Raw genomic sequence first — 27,252 nt, forward strand, 5'->3', positions numbered from 1 at the left:
AGCCTTACAATATTAATAAGACTTCTGTTGCTTTTTCAAAAGTCAAGTTAAACCTTCTTGGGGAAACAGATATATTCTCTATTGCCATGGAGGAAAATACCTCCATGTTATTAGACTTTATATTTTAAAAAAGAGTTTTCTAACAGTTATTATAGAAATGCATAGACAGCAAGCATATCTTTAAAGGTAGTTCTTTCCCAAAGCAATTGGATTTTAAAGCTCTTTTAAAATTAGAGTTTTACAGTATCCTTGGCTTAAATAAATCCAAATGAGCTTTTTTTTTTTTTAACTGCCTTGTAAATGTTTTATCTGGACATAAGTTTATTAAGTCTATTGTTGGAATTAATTTGATTACATAATGAGTGGGGAACAGCCTTTGTTTTATTTTTTTTAAAGTTACAACAAAAGAAACTGGACCAAGAAAAGAAAAAAATTAGGTAATTCGTTGCCAGGATTTAACTGCTCTATATGGGTAGCGTCTGTTTCCCTTCCACCAACCTTGAACTACAGGTCTTCAGTGCATCTTCTTGGTAATCCGGTTCCATAGTTATTAATGGCAGATGAATATGTGGCTTAATATTTTGTGAGAATATGGGTTAAAAGGTTTACATCTCATATCATATTCCAAAATACTGTTAACATTCTCTTTAAATACCTAGCCTGCCAGTTGCCTTGTTTCTTTACAGCCTGTTTAAAAAGTCCCTTCGAAGTGATAAGCAGTTCAAGCCTGGTCTTCGGGCAAGTGGCCCACAGGGGCAGCTCTTAGGATGCATGCCGGCCCACGTGGAGGGCGTGTCACATACAGGCAGGATAGGTTTTCACAGGGACTAAACCTGTTTGGACAAAATTAAATTTGTTTTGTCATTTTTTTCTCACATCTTTAAAATGAGTAGGACATCATAAAAGAGGAACAGTGGGTTGGAAGAAGATGGGGGAAGAGTAATATTTGTCACGCAGACTGCTAAATGTGCTCTCACACTGTAGTAGTAAGTACTTCAGTCATCAATAGGATGGACTGAGAAAACACAACCTAAAATTTCCACAAAGAGGAACTTAACGTAATTCTTCTGCAAGATAACCATCCTGGTCTTTTCAGAAATGTCAGTGTTCAGATTCATGGAAACTGGAGTCTCGATGTGGGATCCTTGATTACATCTGCATTTATAGAGAAGAACGGCTGTTAATTTGATACTATTGGATTCGTTTGATAAACTTGAATGCAGTCTGTGTGTTAGTTATTATTCTACGAGGTTTAACTTCTTGGGTGTAATAGTGTTGTCTTTGATCTTGGGAAATATATGCTAAAGTACTTAGGGGTGACAAGTACCTGGAGCTTATCTTCAGGTAGCTTAGAAAAGAGAAAGGTGTGTGTGTGTGCATGTGTGCAACATGCTCGGTGATGAATGAGTTTGGATTACTTCTTTCTGACCTTCTCTGTCCACTAAATGATGTTCTCTGGGTTTTGCTACTTACTTTTTTTTCTCTTGGATGAATGGTTGGTCATTTGAGACCTTCTCATTTGATTTGTTTCTTTTTGTCCACCTCATTTTCTAGCATGAAGCTGCTTGAGACTAGTTCTTGGGCTCAATTCATTTTCCTACATTGCAGTGATTAATCCTATAATCTAGGTAGCATAAATATATGCTATTATTGATCTTCAATAGAATAAGAAAATGTGGATGGATTTGTGCAGTTTCATCATCTCTAAAACACATTTAAACACATTTTATTGACATGCCTTTAAGGATGTTAATAATATTCAGACACCAAGCAGTGATCCATTCTATAGAAACATTAGATTCTCTAAATAAGCTGCTTAGAGGTCATCAGTAATGTTTAATAATTTGTGAAACATTTACTTATACGGCTGGTCTGAGAGTTCTGCTGAGTGTGAACTGAGATACAACGCTGTCCGGGCTCTGTCTTTGCTCTAGAACAGACTCTACGGGGCCGAGGTCAATAACCCACTGTTTTTGAGAAGTTTGAGAAACTCTTTTTGATATTTAACTTTGGAATCTTAAGGACGAAGTAACCTTTTGGTAATTATATCTGAGAGTTTAATAATAAAAACAGAATTATGGGAATGTATTCTTCCTTTGTTCAAAGTGTATAAGATCTCTTTTCTTTGAATTGAAGTGTATGCCTGGAAAATCCTATGGATGGAGGAGCCTGGTAGGCTGCAGTCCATGGGGTCACTAAGAGTTGGGCATGACTGAGCTACTTCACTTTCGCTTTTCACTTTCGTGCATTGGCAAGGGAAATGGCAACCCACTCCAGTGTTCTTGCCTGGAGAATCCCAGAGACAGTGGGCCCCCGTCTATGGGGTCGCACAGAGTCGGACACGACTGAAGCGACTTAGCAGCAGCAGCAGCAGAACTGACCTACAACAGTGCATTAGTTCCAGGTACACAACATCGTGGTTCTATTACTAGCTCACATAATACAAAGTTATTTCAGTATTATTTTCTATATTCCCCATGCTGTACATTTCATACCCATGACTCGTTTATTTTGTAACTGGAAGTTAACCCGCTTGATCTCCCTCACCTGTTTCACTCCTTTCCCCGTCATCTCCCCTCTGCCAATCACTAGGTTCTCTATGAGAGTCTACTGCTATCTTGTTATTTGTTCAGTGTTTTGTTTTTCTAGATTCTACATATAATTGAAATTATAATGGTTTTTCTCTTTTTCTGACTAATTTACTTAGTATGATATCCTTTTATGTCCATCCATGTTGTCTCAATGGCAAGATTTCATTTTGTAAGTAAGCTTTAAATAACTTATTTACAAAAGAGAAATGCAAACATAGAGAAGGAACTTACGATTACGAGGGTGAGAGGGATAGATTGGCAGTTTGGGACTGACATGTACACACTGCTATATTTAAAACAGATGACCAACAAGGAGCTCTTGTATAGCACAAGGAACTCAGCTCAATATTCTGTAATAACCTAAATGAGAAAAGAATTTGAAAAGGGATAGAAACATATAAATGAATCACTTTGCTGTACACTTATAACTAACACATCATTGTAAATCAACTATCAGTTCAGTTTCAGTTCAGTTGCTCAGTCATGTCTGACTTTTTGTGACCTCATGAATTGCAGCAAATCAGGCCTCCCTGTCCATCACCAACTCCCGGAGTCCACCCAAACTCATGTCCATCGAGTCGGTGATGCCATCCAGCCATCTCATCCTCTGTCATCCCCTTCTCCTCCTGCCCCCAATCCTCTCAGCATCAGAGTCTTTTCCAGTGAGTCAACTCTTAGCATGAGGTGGCCAAAATATTGGAGTTTCAGCTTTAGCATCAGTCCCTCCAATGAACACCCAGGACTGATCTCCTTTAGAATGGACTGGTTGGATCTCCTTGCAGTCTAAGTGACTCTCAAGAGTCTTCTCCAACACCACAGTTCAAAAGCATCAATTCTTCGGCACTCAGCTTTCTTCACAGTCCAACTCTCACATCCATACATGACCACTGGAAAAACCATAGCCTTGACTAGACGGACCTTAGTTGGCAAAGTAATGTCTCTACTTTTTAATGTGCTCTCTAGATTGGTCATAACTTTCCTTCCAAGGAGTAAGCGTCTTTTAATTTCATGGCTGCAGTCACCATCTGCAGTGATATTGGAGCCCCCAAAAATAAAGTCTGACACTGTTTCCACTGTTTCCCCATCTATTTGCCATGAAGTGATGGGACCAGATGCCATGATCTTCGTTTTCTGAATGTTGAGCTTTAAGCCAACTTTTTCACTCTCTTTCACTTTTTAGTTTCTCTTCTCTTTCTGCCATAAGGGTGGTGTCATTTGCATATCTGAGGTTATTGATATTTCTCGCGGCAATCTTGATTCCAGCTTGTGCTTCTTCCAGCCCAGCGTTTCTCATGATGTGCTCTGCATATAAGTTAAATAAGCAGGGTGACAATATACAGCCTTGACTCACTCCTTTTCCTATTTGGAACCAGTTTGTGGTTCCATGTGCAGTTCCAAATGTTGCTTCCGGACCTGCATACAGATATCTCAAGAGGCAGGTCAGGTGGTCTGGTATTCCCATCTCAGAATTTTCCACAGTTTCTTGTGATCCACACAGTCAAAGGCTTTGGCATAGTCAGTAAAGCAGAAATAGATGTTTTTCTGGAACTCTCTTCCTTTTTCCATGATCCAGCGGATGTTGGCAATTTGATCTCTGGTTCTTCTGCCTTTTCGAAAACCAGCTTGAACATCTGGAAGTTTATGGTTCATGTATTGTTGAAGCCTGGCTTGGAGAATTTTGAGCATTACTTTACTAGCATGTGAGATGAGTGCAATTGTGCGGTAGTCTGGCCATTCTTTGGCATTGCCTTTCTTTGGGAATGAAAACTGACCTTTTCCAGTCCTGTGGCCACTGCTGAGTTTTCCAAATTTGCTGGCATATTGAGTGCAGCACTTTCACAGCATCATCTTTTAGGATTTGAAATATACTCAACTGGAATTCCATCACCTCCACTAGCTTTGTTCGTAGTGATGCTTTCTAAGGCCCACTTGACTTCACATTCCAGGATGTCTGTCTCTAGATGAGTGATCACACCATTGTGATTATCTGGGTCGTGAAGTTCTTTTTTGTACAGTTCTTCTGTGTATTGCTACCTCTTAATATCTTCTGCTTCTGTTAGGTCCAGACCATTTCTGTCCTTTATCGAGCCTATCTTTGCATGAAATGTTCCCTTGGTATCTCTAATTTTCTTGAAGAGATCTCGAGTCTTTCCCATTCTGTTCTTTTCCTCTGTTTCTTTGCATTGGTCACTGAGGAAGGCTTTCTTATCTCTTCTTGCTATTTTTTGGAACTCTGCATTCAGTTGCTTATATCTTTCCTTTTCTCCTTTGCTTTTGACTTCTTTTCACAGCTATTTGTAAGGCCTTCCCAGACAGCCATTTTGCTTTTTTGCATTTCTTTTCCATGGGGATGGTCTTGATCCCTATCTCCTGTACAATGTCCCAAACCTCATTCCATAGTTCATCAGGCACTCTATCAGATCTAGGCCCTTAAATCTATTTCTCACTTCTACTGTATAATCATAAGGGATTTACTCCAATATAAAATAAAATTGTTTTAAAGATTTCATTTTTTATAGCTAACACTCCATAGTGTGTGTGTAGGCAGTATGTATGTATATCACATCTTCTTTACCATTCATCTGTTGATGGGTATTTAGGTTGCTTCCATAACTTGGCTGTTGGAAGCAAAGCTGCAGTGAACATAAGGGTCCTTATATCTTTCTGAATTAGTGTTGTTTTTTTTTTTCTGGAAAAATACTCAGAAGTAAAATTGTTGCATTGCATGGTAGTTCAGTTTTTAAATCCTTGAGGAGCCTTCATAAAGTTTTCACTGTGCATTGGGTGTAGTGACTGCCTCAGATTACATTCCCACCAGTAGTGCTCATGGGTTCCTTTTTCTCCACACTCTCCTCAGTCCTTCTTACTTGTTGTCTTTTGATAATAGCCATTCTGACAGATGTGAGGTGATAACTCATTGTGGTTTTTATTTGCATATCCTGATGATTAGTGATGTTGAGCATCTTTTCATGGCCATCTGTGTCTTCTTTGGAAGAGTGTCTATTCAGATCTTCTGCCCGGTTTTAATCGGGTTATCTGTTTGATGTTGAGTTGTATGAGCTATCTGTACATTTTGGATATTAACTCCTTATCAGATTTATTGTTTGAAAATATCTTTCCCATTCAGTAGTCTGCTTTTTTTTTTTCTTTTTTTTTTTTTGGTTGAGTATCCGTCACTGTGCAAAAGCTTTTTAGTTTGATGTAGTACCAACTGTTTATTTTCACTTTTATTTCCCTTTCCTGAAGAGACATAGCCAAAAAAATACTACTAAAACTGCTCTCAGGAAGCACACTGCCTACATTTTATTCTAGGAGTTTTATGGTTTCAGATCTTACATTTAAGTCCTCAGTACATTTTGATTTTATTTTCGTGTATGGTGTGAAAAAGTGGCCTGGTTTGATTCTTTGGCATGTAGTTGTCTGGTTTTCCCAACACTGTTTATTGAGGAGGCGCTCTTTCCCCCATTATATATTCTTTGTCATAGGTTAATTGTATCAGACATTTAAAAATATTTAGATGAGAACCTGTTCCTAGAGTGCAGACGCCATCAGCAGCTTTTCTCGGAAAGGAGAATCTGAGATTTTTGTCTCCTTTTTACTTTGTAAGGTCTCTTGTGCCTCGTGTAGTGCTTATATACTCTGAGGGTGAGCTCCCTCCCTTTCTCTTGCTCTCTCTGTCTCTCTTTCTCCCCTCCTCTCTCTCCTTCTGTTGGTCTGTGTGACTCTGGCATTGATCAGAAAAGGAAAGTGAACAAATACCCAGAATTTCTGAATAAGCAAGAAGAAAGGAAAAACGTTACCTGGAGAAGCAGTGATGACAGGGGTCTGCTCATGGTCCTTGTGAGGTTGACTTTGTCCTGAGGCAGACATACTGGGAAGATGGAATGAGCTGCTTACCAAGGTTAGGAGCATCATTTACGGTCAGTGGAGAAAAGCTGCTGATGGCTTCTGCGTTCTAGAAACAGGATCTCATCTGTCTATTATGGAGGAGTATGCAGCCATCAGACAGGAGTTGCCCATCTTCCCATTCCAGCTCAGATCCCAGTCTTTACCCTTGCTCTCTTGGAAGGACATTTTCCCTATTTTTCAATCAATGCCAGTCTCTCCACCTATGTCAGGAAACCCTTGCCTCAAACTTTCTCCATGACTTTGGTGCAGTAATTAGCCCTTCCCTAGGTTACATTTGGACTTCCTGGTGGCTCAGACGGTAAAGCGTCTGTCTACAGTGCAGGAGACCCGGGTTTGATCCCTGGGTTGGGAAGATCCCCTGGAGAAGGAAATGGCAATCCACTCCAGTACTATTGCCTGGAAAATCCCATGGACAGAGGAGCCTGGTAGGCTACAGTCCATGGGGTCGCAAAGAGTCGGACACGACTGAGCGACTTCTCTTCACTTCACTAGGTTACATTTTCAGTTCTTCTTTAAAAAACAAAAAAGAACCTGTCCCTTGACTGGACTCTGCTCCCTCCACATCCATCATTCTAGTTGTCCGTCTGTATTTCCTTTCTTTTATCAACTACTTCTTGGAGGTTTTTATTTTTTCCCTCTCCCAGCTAAACTGGCTCCATTCACTCACTGTCCACTCACCCACTTTCTCCACTTGTCCACTTGCTCCGCCCTGACCACTCTACCAAATGTGCTGTCTCAAAGATTACTTCTGAGATACACATTCTGAATGCAGGGGCTTCAGGTCTTCCTTTTTCTTAATATTTTTGCAGCCTTTGACCAGATCCCTTGCCCCTCCCTTGCAGCTAGAACTGTGATGCCCGGCCTCCACTCTAGCCTGTCTCTCAGGAGGCTGTCTCTGTCTGCGTGTCCTCAGCCTCCCTCTGAACCCCACCCAAGACCCAGCCCTTGTCCCCTTCGTTCTTTCTCAGTAGTTTCTCCCTCTGGATCTCGTCCAGCTCCGCAACCATGAGTGTCTCTGCCGTGTGGGCAGTGTCTAACCCTGCTAATGCCAGCGCCTGCCTTTCTCTTCGTGGAGCCCTGTGCTTACCCACCGATGTGCCTGTCGCTTTCAGGCCCCTTCACCCTGTTCTGTCTCTATGTGTGTGTGTGTTTGTCACTCAGTCGTGTCCGACTCTTTGCGACCCTTCTATCGCTATAGCTTTCCCCTTAACATTTAGACTAAAAGAAGTTCTGGCAAAAATGTTCTTAACGTTTTGACTAAGATTCTGGTTAAATGTTCTGTGACAAGCCATAATGGAAAAGAATATGAAAAAGAATACACACACACAACAGACACTTAAGTGTGTGTGTGTGTAACTGAATCACTTTGCTATACAGCAGAAATTAACACAACATTGTAAATCAACTGTACATCAATAAAAATTTTTTTTAAAGATTCTGGTTAATATAAGGTAAGCGTTTTACTCAGAATAAGGGAAAACTCATACATTGCCACCCTGTCTGGCACCCCAGCAAAGACCCATTTTTTATTTCTCCTTTGTAACACTTAACAAAAGTTCACTTTGACTCATTGGGTTAATATTTCTTTAAGGTCAGTCTCCACTAAGCTGCAGGAGAGTAGACACTGCACGTATGTATCCAGTCCACCGCTGTGCTTTCTGTGCCAGTTACAGGTCTTGGCGTGTAGCAGGGATGCAGGAAATTTTTGTTGAAGGGAAGAATGAATAAAGTAGGAATTGACCATTAAAGATTTGCTAATGAGCTGTTAAACTTTAGGTAATTGAGTTTTTTACATTTTCCTCAAAATATGTTTTTTTTTTTTTATAAGTATTGCTGTAAGGATTCATGTTCAATATTCTTGGAAAATTTTAAGGATAATTTTTATAAATCAGTTTTATGTTAGTAATTTTTAAGGAAATTTGAAGGGTATCTGTTGGTAATTAACGTTCCTTTAATTTTCTGTTTTCGTTTTCATTGTTATGTTTATCTACAGCTAAGGCATTTCGAGTATTGATTCATTCTTTTAGCACTGTTAATCTGTTTAAATGGTTTGTTTTCTGATTATCATAGTAAAATACATTCATTACAGAAGGTTTAGTCATGCTTAATATCCTCAGTTAAAATTTGGTTAATTTACTTACATTTATTTTTTATTTTTTTAACATTTTATTTTATTTTAAATTATTTTAATTGGAGGCTAATTACTTTACAGTATTGTGGTGGTTTTTGCCACACATTGACATGAATCCACCACAGGTGTACATGTGTTCCCCATCCTGATCCCCCCCCATCCCATCCCTCAGGGTCATCCCTGTGCACCAGCCCTGAGCACCCTGTCTCATGCATCGAACCTGGACTGGCGATCTATTTCACATATGATAATATACATGTTTCAATGCTATTCTCTCAAATCATCCCACCCTCGCCTTCTCCCACAGAGTCCAAAAGACTGTTCTATACATCTGTGTCTCTTTTGCTGTCTCGCATATAGAGTTATCGTTACCATCTTTCTAAATACCATATATATGCATTAGTATACTGTATTGGTGTTTTTCTTTCTGACTTACTTCACTCTGTATAATAGGCTCCAGTTTGTCCCACCTCTTTAGAACTGTTTTAAATATGTATCTGGGGATTCCCGGGTGGCCCAGTGGTTGAGGATCTGCCCACAGGGGATATGGGTTTGATCCCTGTTTCTGGATGATCCCACATGCCACCAAGCAACTAAGCCCCTGAAGCACAACTACTGAGCCCATGCACCGCAACTACTGAAGCCCCCACGCCCTCGAGCCTGTACTCTGCAACAAGAGAAGCCACCCACAATGAGAAACCCAAGAACCACAGCTGGAGAGTAGCCCACCACCCCCTGCTCTCAGCAGCTAGAGAAAGCACCACACAGCAGCAAACACCAGCGTGGCCAAAAATAAATAAATCCATACACCAATCTTTAAAAATAGTTGAACTATGTCTCTGCACACATGCACACTCATTTTTTTCTCTGTATAAGATTGGCTCTAACTGTATATAGTAACACGTGCATTTGCTTCTGCTCAAAGCTTTTTCTTTGAAATATCCTCCTACATGAGATGTGCTCTTCAGTGGTTTCCTGTATTACATTGTGTGAATGTATCATCCTTTATTCAGTGATTCCCTCACCTTAGCAGTGTTAAACCTGTTTTATAATATGCAGCAATTGAGGTTCACCTAAAATATTTTAAGGTAATATACTTTCCAGTGAACATACTTTATTACTAGTGAGTTAGCTGTTAATGAGAACATGTTTATATTGCCAATGTATTTTCTCCATCAACCGTAACAAGATACCGTAGACCTTCTTGCTGTGTCCTCATGTAGCAGAGTCAGAGCAAGGAAGCAGGTGTTCTTGTGTCTCTTATAAAGGCTCTGAGTCCCACCGTGAGGACCCCATCCTCATGACCTCATCTGCGTTTCATTACCTCCCGTTATCTCCATGTAACATCATGCTGGGGGCGAGGGATTTCACCACATGGCTTTTGTGGGGTTGGAGCGAGACACAGTTCAATTCCTAGCAGTCAGCAGTGAGAACTGTTCAGACACAATTTGTTTTTACCTAAGTATCATTTTACCTAACTAGAGATTCGTTTTTACCTAAGTAGCATGAAACCTCAGTTCAGTTCAGTCACTCAGTCGTGTCCGACTCTTTGCGACGCCATGAATCGCAGCACGCCAGGCCTCCCTGTCCATCACCAGCTCCCGGAGTTCACTCAGACTCACGTCCATAGAGTCTATGATGCCATCCAGCCATCTCATCCTCTGTCGTCCCCTTCTCTTCCTGCCCCCAATCCCTCCCAGCATCAGAGTCTTTTCCAATGAGGCAACACTTCACATGAGGTGGCAAAAGTACTGGAGCTTCAGCTTTAGCATCATCCCTTCCAAAGAAATCCCAGGGCTGATCTCCTTCAGAATGGACTGGTTGGATCTCCTTGCAGTCCAAGGGACTCTCAAGAGTCTTCTCCAACACCACAGTTCAAAAGCATCAATTCTTCCGTGCTTAGCCTTCTTCACAGTCCAACTCTCACATCCATACATGACCACAGGAAAAACCATAGCCTTGACTAGATGGACCTTAGTCGGCAAAGTAATGTCTCTGCTTTTGAATATGCTATCTAGGTTGGTCATAACTTTTCTTCCAGGAGTAAGCGTCTTTTAATTTCATGGCTGCAGTCACCATCTGCAGTGATTTTGGAGCCCACAAAAATAAAGTCAGCCACTGTTTCCACTGTTACCCCATCTATTTTCCATGAAGTGATGGGACCAGATGCCATGATCTTCGTTTTCTGAATGTTGAGCTTTAAGCCAACTTTTTCACTCTCCTCTTTCACTTTCATCAAGAGGCTTTTTAGTTCCTCTTCACTTTCTGCCATAAGGGTGGTGTCATCTGCATATCTGAGCTTATTGATATTTCTCCTGGCAGTCTTGATTCCAGCTTGTGTTTCTTCCAGTCCAGCGTTTCTCATGATGTACTCTGCATATAAGTTAAATACGCAGGGTGACAATATACAGCCTTGACGTACTCCTTTCCCTATTTGGAACCAGTCTGTTGTTCCATGTCCAGTTCTAACTGTTGCTTCCTGACCTGCATACAGATTTCTCAAGAAGCAGGTCAGATGGTCTGGTATTCCCATCTCTTTCAGAATTTTCCACAGTTTATTGTGATCCACACAGTCAAAGGCTTTGGCATAGTCAATAAAGCAGAAATAGATGTTTTTCTGGAACTCTCTTCCTTTTTCCATGATCCAGCAGATGTTGGCAATTTGATTCTGGTTCCTCTGCTTTTTCGAAAACCAGCTTGAACATCAGGGAGTTCACGGTTCACGTATTGCTGAAGCCTAGCTTGGAGAATTTTGAGCATTACTTACTAGCATGTGAGATGAGTGCAATTGTGCGGTAGTTTGAGCATTCTTTGGCATTGCCTTTCTTTGGGATTGGAATGAAAACTGACCTTTTCCAGTCCTGTGGCCACTGCTGAGTTTACCAAATTGGCTGGCATATTGAGTGCAGCACTTTCACAGCATCATCTTTCAGGATTTGAAACAGCTCCACTGGAATTCCATCACCTCCACTAGCTTTGTTCGTAGTGATGCTTTCTAAGGCCCACTTGACTTCACATTCCAGGATGGCTGGCTCTAGATTAGTGATCACACCATTGTGATTATCTTGGTCGTGAAGATCTTTTTCGTACAGTTCTTCTGTGTATTCTTGCCACCTCTTCTTAATATCTTCTGTTAGGTCCAGACCATTTCTGTCCTTTATTGAGCCTATCTTTGCATGAAATATTCCCTTGGTATCTCTAATTTTCTTGAAGAGATCTCTAGTCTTTCCCATTCTGTTCTTTTCCTCTATTTCTTTGCATTGATCGCTGAAGAAGGCTTTCTTATCTCTTGTTGCTATTCTTTGGAACTCTGCATTCATTTGCTTATATCTTTCCTTTTCTCCCTTGCTTTTTGCCTCTCTTCTTTTCACAGCTATTTGTAAGGCCTCCCAGACAGCCATTTTGCTTTTTTGCATTTCTTTTCCATGGGGATGGTCTTGATCCCTGTCTCCTGTACAATGTCACGAACCTCATTCCATAGTTCATCAGGCACTCTGTCTATCAGGCCAAATTTGCCTGTTACTCCAGGTGTTTCCTGACTTCCTACTTTTGCATTCCAGTCCCCTATAATGAAAAGGACATCTTTTCTGGGTGTTAGTTCTAAAGGGTCTTGTAGGTCTTCATAAAACCGTTCAACTTCAGTTTCTTCAGCATTACTGACTGGGGCATAGACTTGGATAACTGTGATATTGAATGGTTTGCCTTGGAGACGAACAGAGATCATTCTGTCGTTTTTGAAATTGGATCCAAGTACTGCATTTCAGACTCTTTTGTTGACCATGATGCCTATTCCATTTCTTCTGAGGGATTCCTGCCCGCAGTAGTAGATATAATGGTCATCTAAGTTAAATTCACCCATTCCAGTCCATTTTAGTTTGCTGATTCCTAGAATGTCGACGTTCACCCTTGCCATCTCTTGTTTGACCACTTCCAATTTGCCTTGATTCATGGACCTGACATTCCAGGTTCCTATGCAATATTGCTCTTTACAGCATCGGACCTTGCTTCTATCACCAGTCACATCCACAACTGGGTATTGTTTTTGCTTTGGCTCCATCCCTTCATTCTTTCTGGAGTTATTTCTCCACTGATCTCCAGTAGCATATTGGGCACCTACTGACCTGGGGAGTTCCTCTTTTGGTATCCTATCATTTTGCCTTTTCCTACTGCTCATGGGGTTCTCAAGGCAAGAATACTGAAGTGGCTTGCCATTCCCTTCTCCCGTGGACCACGCTCTTCAGACCTCTCGACAGGCATGGCGGTGGCTGCGCAGACGCAGGAGGGCCTAGAGGAGCCATCCCATGTTGAAGGTCAGGAAGGGGCGGCGGTAAGGAAATACCCCTCGTCCAAGGTAAGGAGCAGCCGCTGTGCTTTGCTGGAGCAGCTGTGAAGAGATACCCCACGCCCAACATAAGAGAAACCCAAGTAAGATGGTAGGTGTTGCAACAGGGCATCAGAGGGCAAACGCACTGAAACCATACTCACAGAAAACTAGCCAATAAGTAGCATGAAAAGTTGGTTTAAAACTCAACATTCAGAAAACTAAGATCATGGCATCTGGTCCCCTCACTTCATGGGAAATAGATGGGGAAACAGTGGAAACACTGTCAGATTTTATTCTTTTGGGCTCCAAAATCACTGCAGATGGTGATTGCCGCCATGAAATTAAAAGATGCTTACTCCTTGGAAGAAAAGTTATGACCAACCTAGAAAGCATATTAAAAAGCAGAGACATGACTTTGCCAACAAAGGTCCATCTCGTCAAAGCTATGGTTTTTCCAGTAGTCATGTAGTGATATGAGAGTTGGACCATAAAGAAAGCTGAGCCTGAAGAATTGATGCTTTTGAACTGTGGTGCTGGAGAAGGCTCTTGAGAGTCCCTTGGACTGCATGGAGATCCAACCAGTCAATCCTAAAGAAAATCAGTCCTAAATATTCATTGGAACGACTGATGCTGAAGCTGAAACTCCAGTACTCTGGCCACCTGATGCAAAGAAATGACTCATTTGAAAAGACCCTAATGCTGGGAAGGATTGAAGGCAGGAGGAGAAGGGGACGAGGAAGACGATGACATGGTTAGATGGCATCACCAGCTCAGTGGGAGAGAGTTTGAGTAAGCTTCGGGAGTCGGTGATAGACAGGGAAGCCTTGCGTGCTGCAGTCCATGGGGTCACAAAGAGTCGGACATGACTGAGCTTCAGAGCTGGCGTAGCATTTAAAAAAATAGGATGTAGAATTGTTCTCATTTTATCTGCAGGCAAGATTATCTGAAAATCTTCATAGAAAAAATAAAATTACTCAAAATTGCTTATTCATCATGTGATATATGGTTAAATTATGCATTATTGCCATAAAATGGAACTGTGAAATTGCATGAAATTGCGGAAATGATTGTACTGTCCCATTCCATGAATGTTCATAGTTCCAGAAAAATTGAAAATGGCTCTTAATGTCTTTTAAAATAGTTTATGAAAAGAGACATTAGAGAATTTCCTTTTCCTATGTGGAAAATGATAGCCAATTTTATGGATGATTATGATCACTTACTATAGTTTCTTTTAAAATTGGTCTCGTTCTCTCCAAAAAATAAATGATATAACTAGTAAGGAAGCCTCCATATCTTATAGTGCTTTATATTTTTTAAAAACAGCTTTATATGACATCATTTTAAAATGTCAATGATAAGTTGGCCTTATGACAATGTCACTGGTAGAATAAGTATGATCTGCATTTAACTGAGAAACTTGAAGCTTGGAGAAATTATTTTACCTAGGGTCAAAATTTCAGTTTGAGTCCATTCTGTTACTTTAAGTCATATATCTTCTATGTGTTCAAAGAACATGGAACCGTCTATATTACCTTTATCTGAGAAATAGTATTTAGTCAGAGAAACATACTAATAAATAGTTACCTAGTAAATGTAATTGTGTAGAAAAGTGAGCAGTTGGAAAACACTCTGTATAGTTAAGGTACTTAACTCATTTAAAAATAATATAATTAAATAGTAGTATATTTTAAATTATTTATGAGAGCATTGCTAACTGTTCTTGGCATAAGTACAACTGTTATTGTTGACACTGTTAACTGTTACTGTACTTGGCATCTTTTTATTGTTCATTTTTAAATTTTTAGAAATTTATTTTAACATTGCTCTTCCTGGAAGATACAGATATATCTTGTATCTTCAGTATGATACTATATTTATTTTGTATAATATATTTTCAGAAGCACATAATTGGTATTCTCTATGTATGGTACAAAGCCTGGACTGTTTAGTAGAGAGTAAACAAAGCTAGTGCAAAATCATTAAAAAAATTTTTTGTTTGGCTGCCCGTTTTGACTGGTAAGGTAGCTATGTATAGTTTAGAAGAAGAGTTGGTAATAAGGTCTTTTCCACATCTGCTCAACTCTACTGTTACAGCGGGAAAGCAGCTGTAGGCATGCATGACGGAATGGGCATAGCTTTGCTCCAATAAAACTTTGTTTACAACAGACAAGCAGCAGCCATACCTGGATTGCAGGCTCTAGTTTGCTGATCCCTGGGTTAGACTATAAAATGAAGTAGAAAGCCTCACCATAATATTTCCCTATTACTTATCAGATGTTTTGTTTACTTTTCTTAAATTCTGTTTTAATTTAATGCTTTAATTCGTAACCTCTATCCTCTTTAATTTCACCTTTTTTTTTCCACATTTTTATGTGCTCCTGAGCTTTTGTAATTTTCAGCTACTTTTCTGGGCTCTCTAACATTGTTACCCAGCTGTCCAGCCTTCTGGTCAGGGACCCCCAAATCTAACCCATCTAACATTTACCAAGTGTCAGGAACGAGTGGTGGTAAGGAAATGGTGACACTGGGTATAAAGAAAAAAAAGAGAATCCCATGGATGTGCGTGGTCTTGGAAGACTTATTAAAAGAGGTTAGAACTTGAGCTGACTCTCAAAGACCAAAGGCAAATTAAATTAGAAAAAAAAAGAGAAGGGTATTCCAATAAATAGTTGACAAGGGGAAGCTCACATATTGCTGCCCTCTCCCTTTTAATCCCCAGTTATATCAGATTCCTTATGTATTCCTTATATTCCTTAGTCTGGTCCTTTTCAAGATCGTTTCCTGGAGCATAGTGATGACAGTGTGACTTGTTTTCTTGGGGAATGGCACCTCTTTGGATGATCTCTTTTCTTCCACTTGCTTAGTAAGATGAAGAGGGAATGCGTGCAGGCATGCCCTGGGATGGTCTGCAGCCTGTGACCTAGACCAGCTCTGATTTAGGCCCTCTGGCAGATGGACTTCTCTCTGGCCAGTTGGTGTCTTTTTCCATAGTGCCCCCTCCAGTCTTTTTTGCATCTGTGTGGTAGACAGGTATCACCTTGAGGGAAGGGAATAGGAAACCACCCAGCTCTCTTGGTTGTAGGCTACCTTTATGATTAAATGTGTAAATGAAAGGAGTCTTCCATGGGGATCTGTGTTAGCTCATCAGGAACATAACTTGGAATTTGGAATTAGGTTTATTCAAAAAAGAGAGACACTGTGAATAAGCTTTTATTTCCCTTCTGTGCACATAGCTTCCTGTGGTCCTTGTAGGACAAAGGGTAGTGGCCATCTCTCAATCTGCTTTCCTTTGGTATGATTGCATGTCATTCATGCTGTAAGAAAATAGATACAGCGGACCTAGTGAAGTATGGTCAGGGGACTGAGTGTCCAAGACAGAGCCCTGTACAGAGACAGTGAAGTCCTTGCAGTGGGGGAACTCCAGGGTGAATTCTTCCTTTTGCCAGTGTGGCTGCAGGCCTGGCAGGTGCCAGCCTAGATTTAGCAGCAGGATCTGAAAGTCCCAGGAGCTGTGGAGAGCCAGGTGCTCTCAGTTGCCTCAGGCTGCATAAACAAGTTCTTTACAAAAAGGGCCACTTCTGCACCATAATTTTACATTCTTATTTTGTATTAAGCTTTGAAACTTGGTATGTATTTTATCCTTATGTGTGTTAGTGTCTCAGTCGTGTCTAACTCTTTGCAACCCTATGGACTGTAGTCCGCCAGGCTCCTCTGTCCGTGGAATTCTCCGGGCAAGGATACTGGAGTGGGTTGCCATTCCCTTCTCCAGAGGATCTTCCCAACCCAGGGACTGAACCTGGGTCTCCTGCATTGCAGGCATATTTTTTACCATCTGAGCCACCAGGGAAACCCCTGCATAATTGCAAACGTATTTGGTGCTGGGTTTCATTTCTAAATCCAGAGTAAGATCACATTAAAATGAACAAAGTTCCGGGACACTGATATTTAGCTTCTGGATTGTTGGAGTGTGTAGTTTTTATGTTTGTGTCTTTTTACTTCATAAAAAAGTAGGCACATTTCTAATAAGTCTTAAGTAACAGCTGTGGCTATATCTGTTGGACCACAGTGCTGTAATGAAAGACATCAAGGAACATAAAGAGTGTGAGTGTTACTATAAAGGGAACATGTTGTCATTGGAATTAGGTGAGGAAATCTCAATGGAATCATTAAAACCCAAGGATGAAAATGTAAAGAAAGACCTGTACTCAGAACACTCTGGCTCTAGGAATTTGGCTTGCTTGGAAGCAGAAGGAAAATTAGGCAGTGAATAAAACCACGGCATTGATAGGTGAACACAAAAGTGCCAACTGAATTTTGAAGTGAAAAGGATCAGAGTTAAAAACAGAGCATAAGGGAATTAGAAAAGGAAATTTCTACATTTAAAATATACCAGACTTTAAGCAGTTGAAAGAGACCTTTGGGAAGACCTAAAGCTTCCCCTCATGCACTGTACTTAGTCACTCAGTCGTGTCCGACTCTTTGTGACCCCATGGATTGCAGCCCGCCAGGCTTGACACTGACAGCAGCAATCCTGGAAGGCTCGGTGTGCTGGTATAAATCCTTTTGGAAGAGGTCATAGGGGTAGAGGCCATTACCCCTACCATAGTTTGGCCTCAAGTCAAATTACTGGGAGGGAACAAAGCCCCACCCATCAGCAGAAAATTGGGTTAAAGATTTAGTGAGTATGGCCTTGCCCACCAGAGCAAGACCCAGTTTTCCCCAGAGCCAGCCCCTCCCATCAGGAAGCTTGCACAAGCCCCTTATCCTTATCCATCTGAGTGCAGACAGAATGAAAACCACAGTCACAGAAAACTAACCAAAATGATCAGGTGGATCACAGCTTTGTGTAACTTAATGAAACTATGAGCCATGCCATGTGGGGTTACCCAAGATGGATGGGGCCATAGGAAAACTCCATTCTCATAGACCAGGTAGCCTTCTTTGTCACTTTCATCCTCACTGATCATTTCTAGGAAAAAATAAATCCTTAATTTTGAATGCTTTAAAATTCTGATTAAAAAGTCTTCAAATACAGAGTTTAAGATTGGGCTAAGTAAATTTGCCAAGTAAATCTGTGAGTACAAAAACAATACATGAAGTTTTAGTATTTAATATTTATCATAGCTAATATTATGTACACAGAAAAAAATATCGACCCAAATGAATGAATGAACAGTTAGAAAATAATATGGTTTACTGGATTCTTCTTCCTTTCTCTTTAAAACCATGCAGGTAATATATGCTTTGAACACTAAAAATGATGAGCACGAATCTGCAATTCAAGCCCTCAAGGATGCTCATGAAGAAGAAATCCAGCAAATTCTTGCAGAAACAAGAGAAAAAATATTGCAGTATAAAAGCCGAGTCGCCGAGGAGTCAGACCTCAGGAGAAAGATTCAAGTTTTAGAAGCGTCCTTAGAAGATCACATTAAAACGAAGCAGCAGGCTTTGACAGAATTTGAGGCTTACAAGCACAGAGTGGAGGACATGCAGCTTTGTGCAGAAGCCCAGCACGTCCAGCGCATAGTCACCATGTCTAGAGAGGTTGAGGAGATCAGAAGGAAATTTGAGGAAAGGCTACGGAGTTTTGGACAACTCCAGGTACAGTTTGAAAAAGACAAACGGTTGGCACTGGAAGATTTGAGAACCGCTCACAGACGGGAGATCCAAGAGCTGCTGAAGTGCCAGCAGGATCACAGTGCCTCAGTCAACAAGGGGCAGGAGAAAGCGGAGGAGCTGCACAGGATGGAGGTGGAGGCCTTAAATAAGACCCTGGAGGAGCTCAGGCTCGAGCGGAAGAAGCTCATTGAGGATTATGAAAGCAAGTTGCATAAAGCTCAGTCCTTTTATGAACATGAGCTGGATACTTTGAAAAGGTCACAGCTTTTTACAGCAGAAAGCCTCCAGGCTAGCAAAGAAAAGGAAGCAGATCTTAGAAAAGAATTTCAGGGACAAGAAGCAGTTTTGCGAAAAACCATAGGAAAATTAAAGACAGAGTTACAGATGGTACAGGATGAAGCCGGAAGTCTCCGTGACAAATGTCAAAAGCTTCAAATAGCACTGGTCACAGCGGAGAACAATGTTCAGGTGAGTAAAGAATAGTACATTCAACATGTGGTTTTTTTTCCCCCAGTTTTGTCTTTTTCTTTTTCATTGGACCACTTTTTTTTTTTTTTTCCATTTGAAATTTTTTGTACTTTTGTGAGAAAATCAGTGGAAGGGTAATCTTAATTAGGACTTTATTTATTTTTACTATGACTTCTCTGTAGCTCAAACGGTTAAGAATCTGCCTGCGATGCAGGAGACGAGACCAGGGTTCGTTCCCTGGGTTGGGAAGTTCCCCTGGAGAAGGGAGTGTTAATCCGCTCCAGTATTCTTGCCCAGAGAATTCCATGGACAGTGAAGCCTGGTGGGCTGCAGTCCATGGGGTTGCAAAGAGTCAGACACGACTGAGCGACTAACACACACAGTCTTTATTACCCTGTAGCTGTTATTTCGTATAACAGTTTCAGATATTAAAGGCCCAAAAAGACAAGCTTAAAACCTCGTTGATTGTTTACAGGAGGATTTTATTTAAATAATATATTAATATTTTTCCAGTGATTTGGGAAGTTTAAAATATTGGTCTTTCGTTGTGTTTTTCCTTTCCCTTCACTAACGATGGTCTGTACATTCTTTGATATCCAGACACTGAACAAAAAATTAACATTGCTTTATAAACGTGAGTTAAATAGGGGTACGGAACAATTTGTGAAAGAAAGAAAAAAAAGCCAAAGAGTCTCTGTGGAAAGTCTCTTAGTTTTATTGGCATAGAAAATTTCATAGGTGTGTTTTTAATATCTGTGGAGCATTTAAATATATTGGAAAGAGTTACAAAGCCAACATGAAGATCACAAGATATGTGTCACTAATACAGATAGAAAACTCTAGGTATTGTTAAGTTTGACTTTTGAATAGGATATAGTTGCTGCTGGAAATGTACATGAATTATTTAGCTTAGTATGATTCTTACGTATTGATAATGGCTATTTGATCTTTCTTAGGGTCTTCAAAAACAGCTTGATGATGCCAAGGACGGAGAAATGGCCTTATTAAGCAGGCACAAGGAGCTGGAAAGTGAGCTGGCAGCAGCCAGAGAACGTTTACAACAGCAAGCCTCAGATCTTGTCCTCAAAGCTAGTATGTCCGACCACAGTTCTTAGTGTATTCCTCAGCTAAAACCAACACTTAAATGTTAACTCAAGACAAAACTAGCCTTTTTTATTTTCTCACATTTTAAAATTCTTTAGGTTCTAAGTATGTTAAAGGGTTCTGTTATTGATTAATCATAAGAGAAGCAAATTATAACTTTTAGAAATGTATTTCTATAAAAAGTTAAGATTTATAGGTTTTTATTATTTTTTAAGTCTTTATTGAATTTTTGAATTTATTGAATTTATAGTATAATTTATATTGTATGTTTTGGTTTTTTGGCCATGAGGCATGTGGGATCATAGTTCCCTGACCAGGGATTGAACCTGTACCCCCTGAACTGGAAGACAAAGTCTTAACCACTGAACTGTTAGAGAAGTCCCAAGAGTTATAGGTTTTAGTGCCAATAAGGCAGTCACTAAAAGAAAAACACTCTAAGAGGCTTCTTTGTCCTTTAAAAACATAAATATTTTAAAGTGCTTAAATTAGTAGAACTGTATTTCAGTTATAGCAGCCTCATTTCATTTGGTTTATTAATAAGGCTCATTGCATACACTGAGGCTGGGCTGCCCCACCTGCTGTGACTCACGTGCCCAGAGGAGGAGGGTGACCCATCTCAGTCTGAAGTGACATTTTGGTGAGCCCAGGGAGGCCTCTGAACAAATTTTATGAGGTTGTCATCTGATCGATTGACTCATCAGTGAATCCCAAATTACCTTGCCCCTAAAGTAGCAACTTTTGAATTTTTATGTGTATGAGAATCACCTGGACAGCTCGTACAACCACAGGTGCTGGGCCCCTACCCCAGAGTTTCTGATGCGTAGGTCTGGGGTGGGCTTCACTTCTGACTGGTGGTCCCAGATGCTGCCTGTGTTGTTGGTCCAGGGCACTTTGAGAGCCTCTGTTCTAACACTTGCCTTGAGAAATTTTTCTCGGGTTCACTTTTCACCGCTCCAGCTCTGCTTATATCCTCCCCCTGCCCCCCCCCCACCTTTTTTTTTGCGGTTGTCATTTATTTCAGTTTTTCATAACCTTGCTCTTCTTATCTGTCTCTTACTCTGCCTTCGTTCTTTATCAGGTCTGTCGTCTAAAACAAATTTAGTTTCAGCCAAACTGCTGCCTGCCATCTTGCTGCATGCAAATTTCTTCCTTTTTATGTTAGAATTTGGAAAAAAAAAAGATTGGAAAAGAATAAGTTACTCATTTTAGTGCCACAGTGCTGCTCAGTGCATCTTCTCTTACTTTGTTTTACTCCCAAGACTTTTATATGTACCCTGAGGAGTTGTTTCTACTTCAACTTAAAATAGCTTGAAATCTTCAGAAATGATTGGAATGGTCCTGGGTGCAGGGAGCAGCAGCAATGATGTAATACGTATTGTAATAAGTACTTGAATAATAAGTATTCCCAAGGTCAATATTTCTATTGAAACCAGAGAACTATTTGTACATGCAGACCATTTGTTTTACTTAGGTATTAAGTACATTGGGTCATTAACTATAAACTATTTTATACCACAAGGTAACAGATTTGAATTTGGGGCTTTCTTTTGGGGTGTTAGGTCATATTGGAATGCTTCAAGCAACTCAAATGACCCAGGAGGTTACAATTAAAGATCTAGAATCAGAAAAATCAAGGGCCAATGAAAGATTATCTCAGCTTGAAGAAGAAAGAGCTTTTCTGCAAAGCAAAACTCAGAGTCTGGATGAAGAGCAGAAGCAGCAGATTTTGGAACTGGAGAAGGTAGAGTCTTGGAGGAACCCCCTCTCCCTCGTACCACCCATGAAAGGAAAAGAAGAAAAGTCCAGTTTTATTCTTTTTCAGATTTGATTTAGAGTGTTTACTTCTGTTTCATAGTAACAGTCTATTTCTTAACTATAGTAATTTTTCATTTTTATTTTGAGAAAAGGTATAAAGCTGGATTATCCCATATTGGGTATATGTTCAAAATATTTTTGATAACAATTTGTAATGTAAAAACTTTGGACATTTCACCGTATTTCAGGCTAGAAACTGAATCGGTGCATGCGAAGTCGCTTCAGTCGTGTCTGATTCTTTGCTACCATGTGAACTGTGGCCCACCAGGCTCCTCTGTCCATGGGATTCTCTAGGCAAGAATACTGGAGTGGGCTGCCTTGCCATCCTCCAGGGGATCTTGCCGGCCCAGGGATCAAACCCATGTCTCTTATGTCTCCTGCATTGGCAGGCAGGTATTTTTACCACCACACTACCTGGGAAGCCCCTAAATGAAAGGTACATTACAGTTAATCATACTTACTTTTCTATTCATGAAACATGTTGCGTATACACCTAGGAAATGTCTATAAAACTGAAAAGGATGACAAGAACCATGCCCTGAAAATATATATACCAACATACTGAATTTCTAAATTAAACAAAACGTGTCATTATGTAGAGTAGTTGCTTGAATATGTGTTCCAGTTTTTCACATATCTGCAATGCCAGGTGGGAGCTTGAAACCCTCTTTCTCCTTCTTTCAACCACCAGGCGTACTGAAAAATGTCTGTTCGCCTTGCTCACTTCCCGCTCACTCCACACCCTGCCCGGCCTGGCTTCTCTTGTTACCAGTCCACAGACTCGGCCTCAGCCTCCAGTGACGTTCCGGTTGCTGGACTTGGGGGGTCTTGTCTTCCTGTGGCACTGACTTATGTCTGATTCACAAGCGTCTCTTTGGTTCTCTCGCACTTTCCTCCTGTCTCCCTGGCCCTGCAGTCTTGTCTGGGAGCTTCCCTCCTCCGTCTGTGTTCCCCTGGGGTTCCTCTCGCATTCTCAACTCATTCCACAAGCTCATCCGTTCCAATAACTCGTTCAGTGCTAGCTCCCCAAACCGTCCATCTAGGCCAGATCTGCCGCTTCTTCCTCCCTCCCCACTTCTCTGGCTGGGCCCTGACTGGTACAGTGCTCTAGGGAGACGCTGTGATCTCTGATGAGGGGCACTTCATGTCTGAGCTGTGAAATGAAAAGACCCTTAAAATGTTGCATCCGAGTATTCAAGTAGGGGCTCTGGTTTCTGGGGACCCCAGGTCAGGGAGAGCTGAAGAGGGGTTGGGATCCAGTCCTAGAATACTGCTCTGAGCCCTGAGCCCCTCATACCACCATCCTTGTAGGGGAGGCTGGAAGGGAAAGGCTGAGGCCCAGGCTGGCCCAGGCCGGAAAGGAGGAGGCTGGGACTTTCTCTTTCCTCTATCTATACCTTCTGGCTTTAACAGGAAAGAAAGTCCAGTGCCTTACATTCAAGAATCTTCCTAGGGCTTTCCCCCTTTATTGGGCCTTGGGAATAATTACAATCTCTTATGATGTAAAATAATTTCTAACAACTATAAAATAATTACAGTGGGCTGGGAATATTGCTAAATATTTGGGGGCATACTATCTCATCTTTAGCAACCCTGTAACATAGGTTCTACCTTATCACTCCCATTTCACAGATGGAAAAACCAAGGCTTACAGACATTATGCACTCATGGTTCCCATGGTCACGTGTCTAAGTGGCAGAGCTGGAACCTGAACCCAGGGCTGTGAGACTCCAAAACCCATGTCTCCACCTCTATGTTATGTTGCTTTCTGTGACATGAGGACCTTGTATTTCCTCCTGGGTAATTCCAGAGACCTGCAGATTGGGCCAGGAGGCAGGTAGATGGCAGCTGCCATAGAGGCCAGACGGCAGGATGGCTCTGCCCTCCCAGGAGGCATCAGTGACCCAGAGGAGGTGTGTCTGTCTGCCAAGAGTCTTACAGAGCAGCAAGGAGGGGTTCTGCAGCAGCCCCTTGAGAGAATTCAAACCCCTTTTAACGTCATTGTCTTTAAGTTTTACTTTCCCACCTTCCTCTTCCATAACATCCCATAACTTGTTGAAAGAATAGGCTTCACCCAGTACCTCCATTTCCGCTTTTCTCTCTGGCTCCCCCCACCCCGCCTCCGCTCTGTTGAACTGGATCCTAAGGCATCGGGGAGCACCACCACCACACCCAGAAGCCGTACCCATTTTCTCAGCAGCACACACCGCTCTCGGCCCAGCGTTTGTCCCTGCGATGCTGGCCTCTCCTAGCTCTCCTCCTCCCCCGGTCATTCACGTCTCCCTCACGGGCTCCTCGTTCTCCTCCTGCTCCCTGATTTCAGGTATTCCCCAGAGTTCTTCCTGTCCTTGTTTCCTTTCTGCTCCTTCCCCTTCACAAGTTGTCTTAGTTTGCTGGGGCTGCTATCACAAAATGGCATAGCCTAGGTGGCTTAAACAACAATCATTAAAAATCAATGAATAAAAATTTAAAAAAGCTTTTTTTAAATATCAGTCACTTAAATCAGAGTGATTTCTGATTCCCATCAGAAGAGACTCTAGAGTCCTTAGCATAAAGACGTCTGGTCATCATTTGACCCTGCCTGCTTCTGAGCCTCCTTCCCTCTCCGCTCCCAGCCTTGAGTCCTGTGTTCTCGGCCACCCTGCTCAGCTGCATGGCCGTCTAGCTCCCCGACTTCACCACCTGGTGAGCTGCTTCTCAGCTTTCAGAATGCTGGACGGGATTACGAATGCAGGCTTTAGACATCAGATCTAGATTTGAAATTTTCTCACCTCTTGCTTCCTGAGGGGCTTGTAAGAATTAAATGAGAGAATGTGTCATTATCATCAGCTCAGCTGTGTTCCCTTCTGGAATGCCTTTGCTGACCTCTTTCCCTCTCTCACACCCCCCCCACATCACCTCCCACCCCATCCAGGTTAAGCTCCTTTCCTGTATACTCTCACAACACGTGATGTATGCTCCTTTCATAGAACTTAAAAAATTTCATTGCCACAGTCTTTTGGCTTTTTTCATCGTTGGACTGTTAATGCTTAAAAGGCCTTTACTTGGCTGTTGATACAGTTGTATCAACTAATATCATTTGAGTGGGTATTGGTAAGCCATTTTGTGTACCACTTCGACATGGAGGAAGCTTTTTTCTCTTAAGCCTGCAGAAGTGCTGACTCACACTTGATTCTAACCTAATAATAGTGTATTTTATCATTGTCTTTAAAATTACTCATTTTGGCTGTGCCACCTTGTAGAATACCCAATGATGTATTCTCAGGTACCATGGTCTAATCCTGTAGCATTCAGTTCATCCAAGTTTATCTACTTACTGGATATTCAAAATACTAATAGCAGTAATGAAAAAAGCAGATTGACCTTTTATTTCTGTTCAATTTTAGAAAGTAAACGAGGCAAAGAAGACTCAGCAAGAATATTATGAGATGGAGCTAAAAAACCTGCAAAGTAGACTGGAAGGGGAGGTGGCTCAGTTGAATGAGGCCCATTCCAAGACTTTGGAAGAGTTAGCTTGGAAGCACCACATGGCAATTGAGGCTGTCCACAGCAATGCGCTTAGGGATAAGAAAAAACTGCAGCTGGTGAGTAAAACTTCAGCTTCGCATTGTATTATAAATTGGTGGACTTTCTATAATGACCTAGTTGCTATCTCCTAATCACTCTGAAAATCTCAGTTCAAAGAATAACATACATAAAAGTTCCTACAGGGGCTGTAGTTTATTAAATTGATATGAGGCATTTCTACTTTTATAGCCATCATGGAAACACTCCCTTGATCTTGAGCTGTCTCTTCATCAGACAACAACATCGGTTTCTCCTCAGGAAGCCTCATTAGTTGGAGCGCTTATTCTCCTGGAGACAGTTTCCTTCCCTGGGAAAATGATCTGTTTTTTGTTTTATTATTGCCCTTAATTAAGTAATAAGCTTGCTAATTGTAATACACGACAGACAGTAATTATATAGTAGAAAAAGCAAGGTACCTGACAGATGGGGCCTTAACACTGAGTCCTTTGCTTACTAGCTGCTTTTTCTTGGGTCCCAAAGGCTATACCTGAGGCTGCTCACTTGAAGATGAAGCTATTAGGTTGGTGCAGAAGTAATGGTGGTTTTATGTTGTTGAACTTTGCTATTTGATATTGGAACACATTCTTAAATAAATGCGGTTACATTGTACATCATTGTAATGAGCATTTCTTGCTTTGTTTTTTGTTAATGATTTATTACTTGCTGTTTATATTTATTTTAGACTATAGAAATGATATTAGACAGCAAATTCAAGTGATTTTCTTGAGTTCAAAATGGGTCGTAAAACAGCGGGGACAACTCGCAACATCAGCAACGCATTTGGCCCAGAAACTTCTGATGAATGTACAGTGCAGTGGTGGTTTGGGAAGTTTTGCAAAGAAGATGAGAGCCTTGAAGATGAGGAGTGCGGTGGCAGGCCATCAGAAGTGGACAATGACCGACTGAGAGGATTAGTGAAGCTGATCTTCATACAACAAGAAGTTGCCGAAGAAATCAGAGGTGACCATTCTGTGATCATTTGGCATTTGAAGCAAATTGGAAAGGTGAAAAATCTCCATAAGTGGGTGCCTCATGAGATGACCAAAAACCAAAAGAAATCATTGCTTTGAAGTGTTGTTTTCTCTTATTCTATGCAACAACAATGAACCATTTCTTGATTGGATTGTGACGTGTGATGGAAAGTGGATTTTATATGACAGCCAGCATCGACCGGCTCAGAGGTTGGACAGAGAAGTTCCAAAGCACTTGCTAAAGCCAAACCTGCACCAAAAAAGGTCATAGCCACTATTCGGTGGCCTGCTGCCCATCGGTCCCACCATAGCTTTCTGAATCCTGGCAAGCCCTTACGTCTGAGGAGTACGCTCAACAAATCAATGAGATGCCCCCAAAACTGCAACGCCTACAGTTGGCACTGTCAACAGAAAGGGCCCAATTCTTCTGCACAATAACGCCCAACCTCACATCATACAACCAACACTTCAGAAGTTGAATGGATTGGGCTATGAAGTTTTGCCTCATCTGCCATATTCCCCTGACCTCTCACCAACTGACTACACTTCTTCAAGCATCTCAACAACTTTTTATAGGGAGAATGCTCCCATAACCAGCAGGAGGCAGAAGATACTTTCCAATAGTTCGTTGAATTCTGAAGCACGGATTTTTATGTTACAGGAATAAACAAAATTGTTTCTTACTGGAAACAATAAAAGTGTGTTGATTGTAATAGTTTCTATTTTGATTAATAAAGATGGGTTTGAGCC

The 27,252-nt window shown here is 41.2% G+C and overlaps 1 protein-coding gene across 1 annotated transcript in view; it reads left to right on the forward strand.

Moving 5' to 3' along the window:
- FAM184A (family with sequence similarity 184 member A) overlaps positions 1 to 27,252 on the forward strand; it is a 124,290-nt gene that overhangs the window by 36,663 nt on the left and 60,375 nt on the right. The window contains exons 2-5 of the mRNA XM_068985415.1: positions 18,191 to 19,045; positions 20,002 to 20,137; positions 21,709 to 21,890; positions 25,351 to 25,548. Coding sequence (XP_068841516.1) covers positions 18,191 to 19,045; positions 20,002 to 20,137; positions 21,709 to 21,890; positions 25,351 to 25,548 — 1,371 coding nt within the window. The remainder of the gene's footprint in view (positions 1 to 18,190; positions 19,046 to 20,001; positions 20,138 to 21,708; positions 21,891 to 25,350; positions 25,549 to 27,252) is intronic.

Source organism: Capricornis sumatraensis, chromosome 13 (assembly GCF_032405125.1).
Source record: "Capricornis sumatraensis isolate serow.1 chromosome 13, serow.2, whole genome shotgun sequence".
In the NCBI taxonomy this organism is placed as follows: Eukaryota; Metazoa; Chordata; class Mammalia; order Artiodactyla; family Bovidae; genus Capricornis; species Capricornis sumatraensis.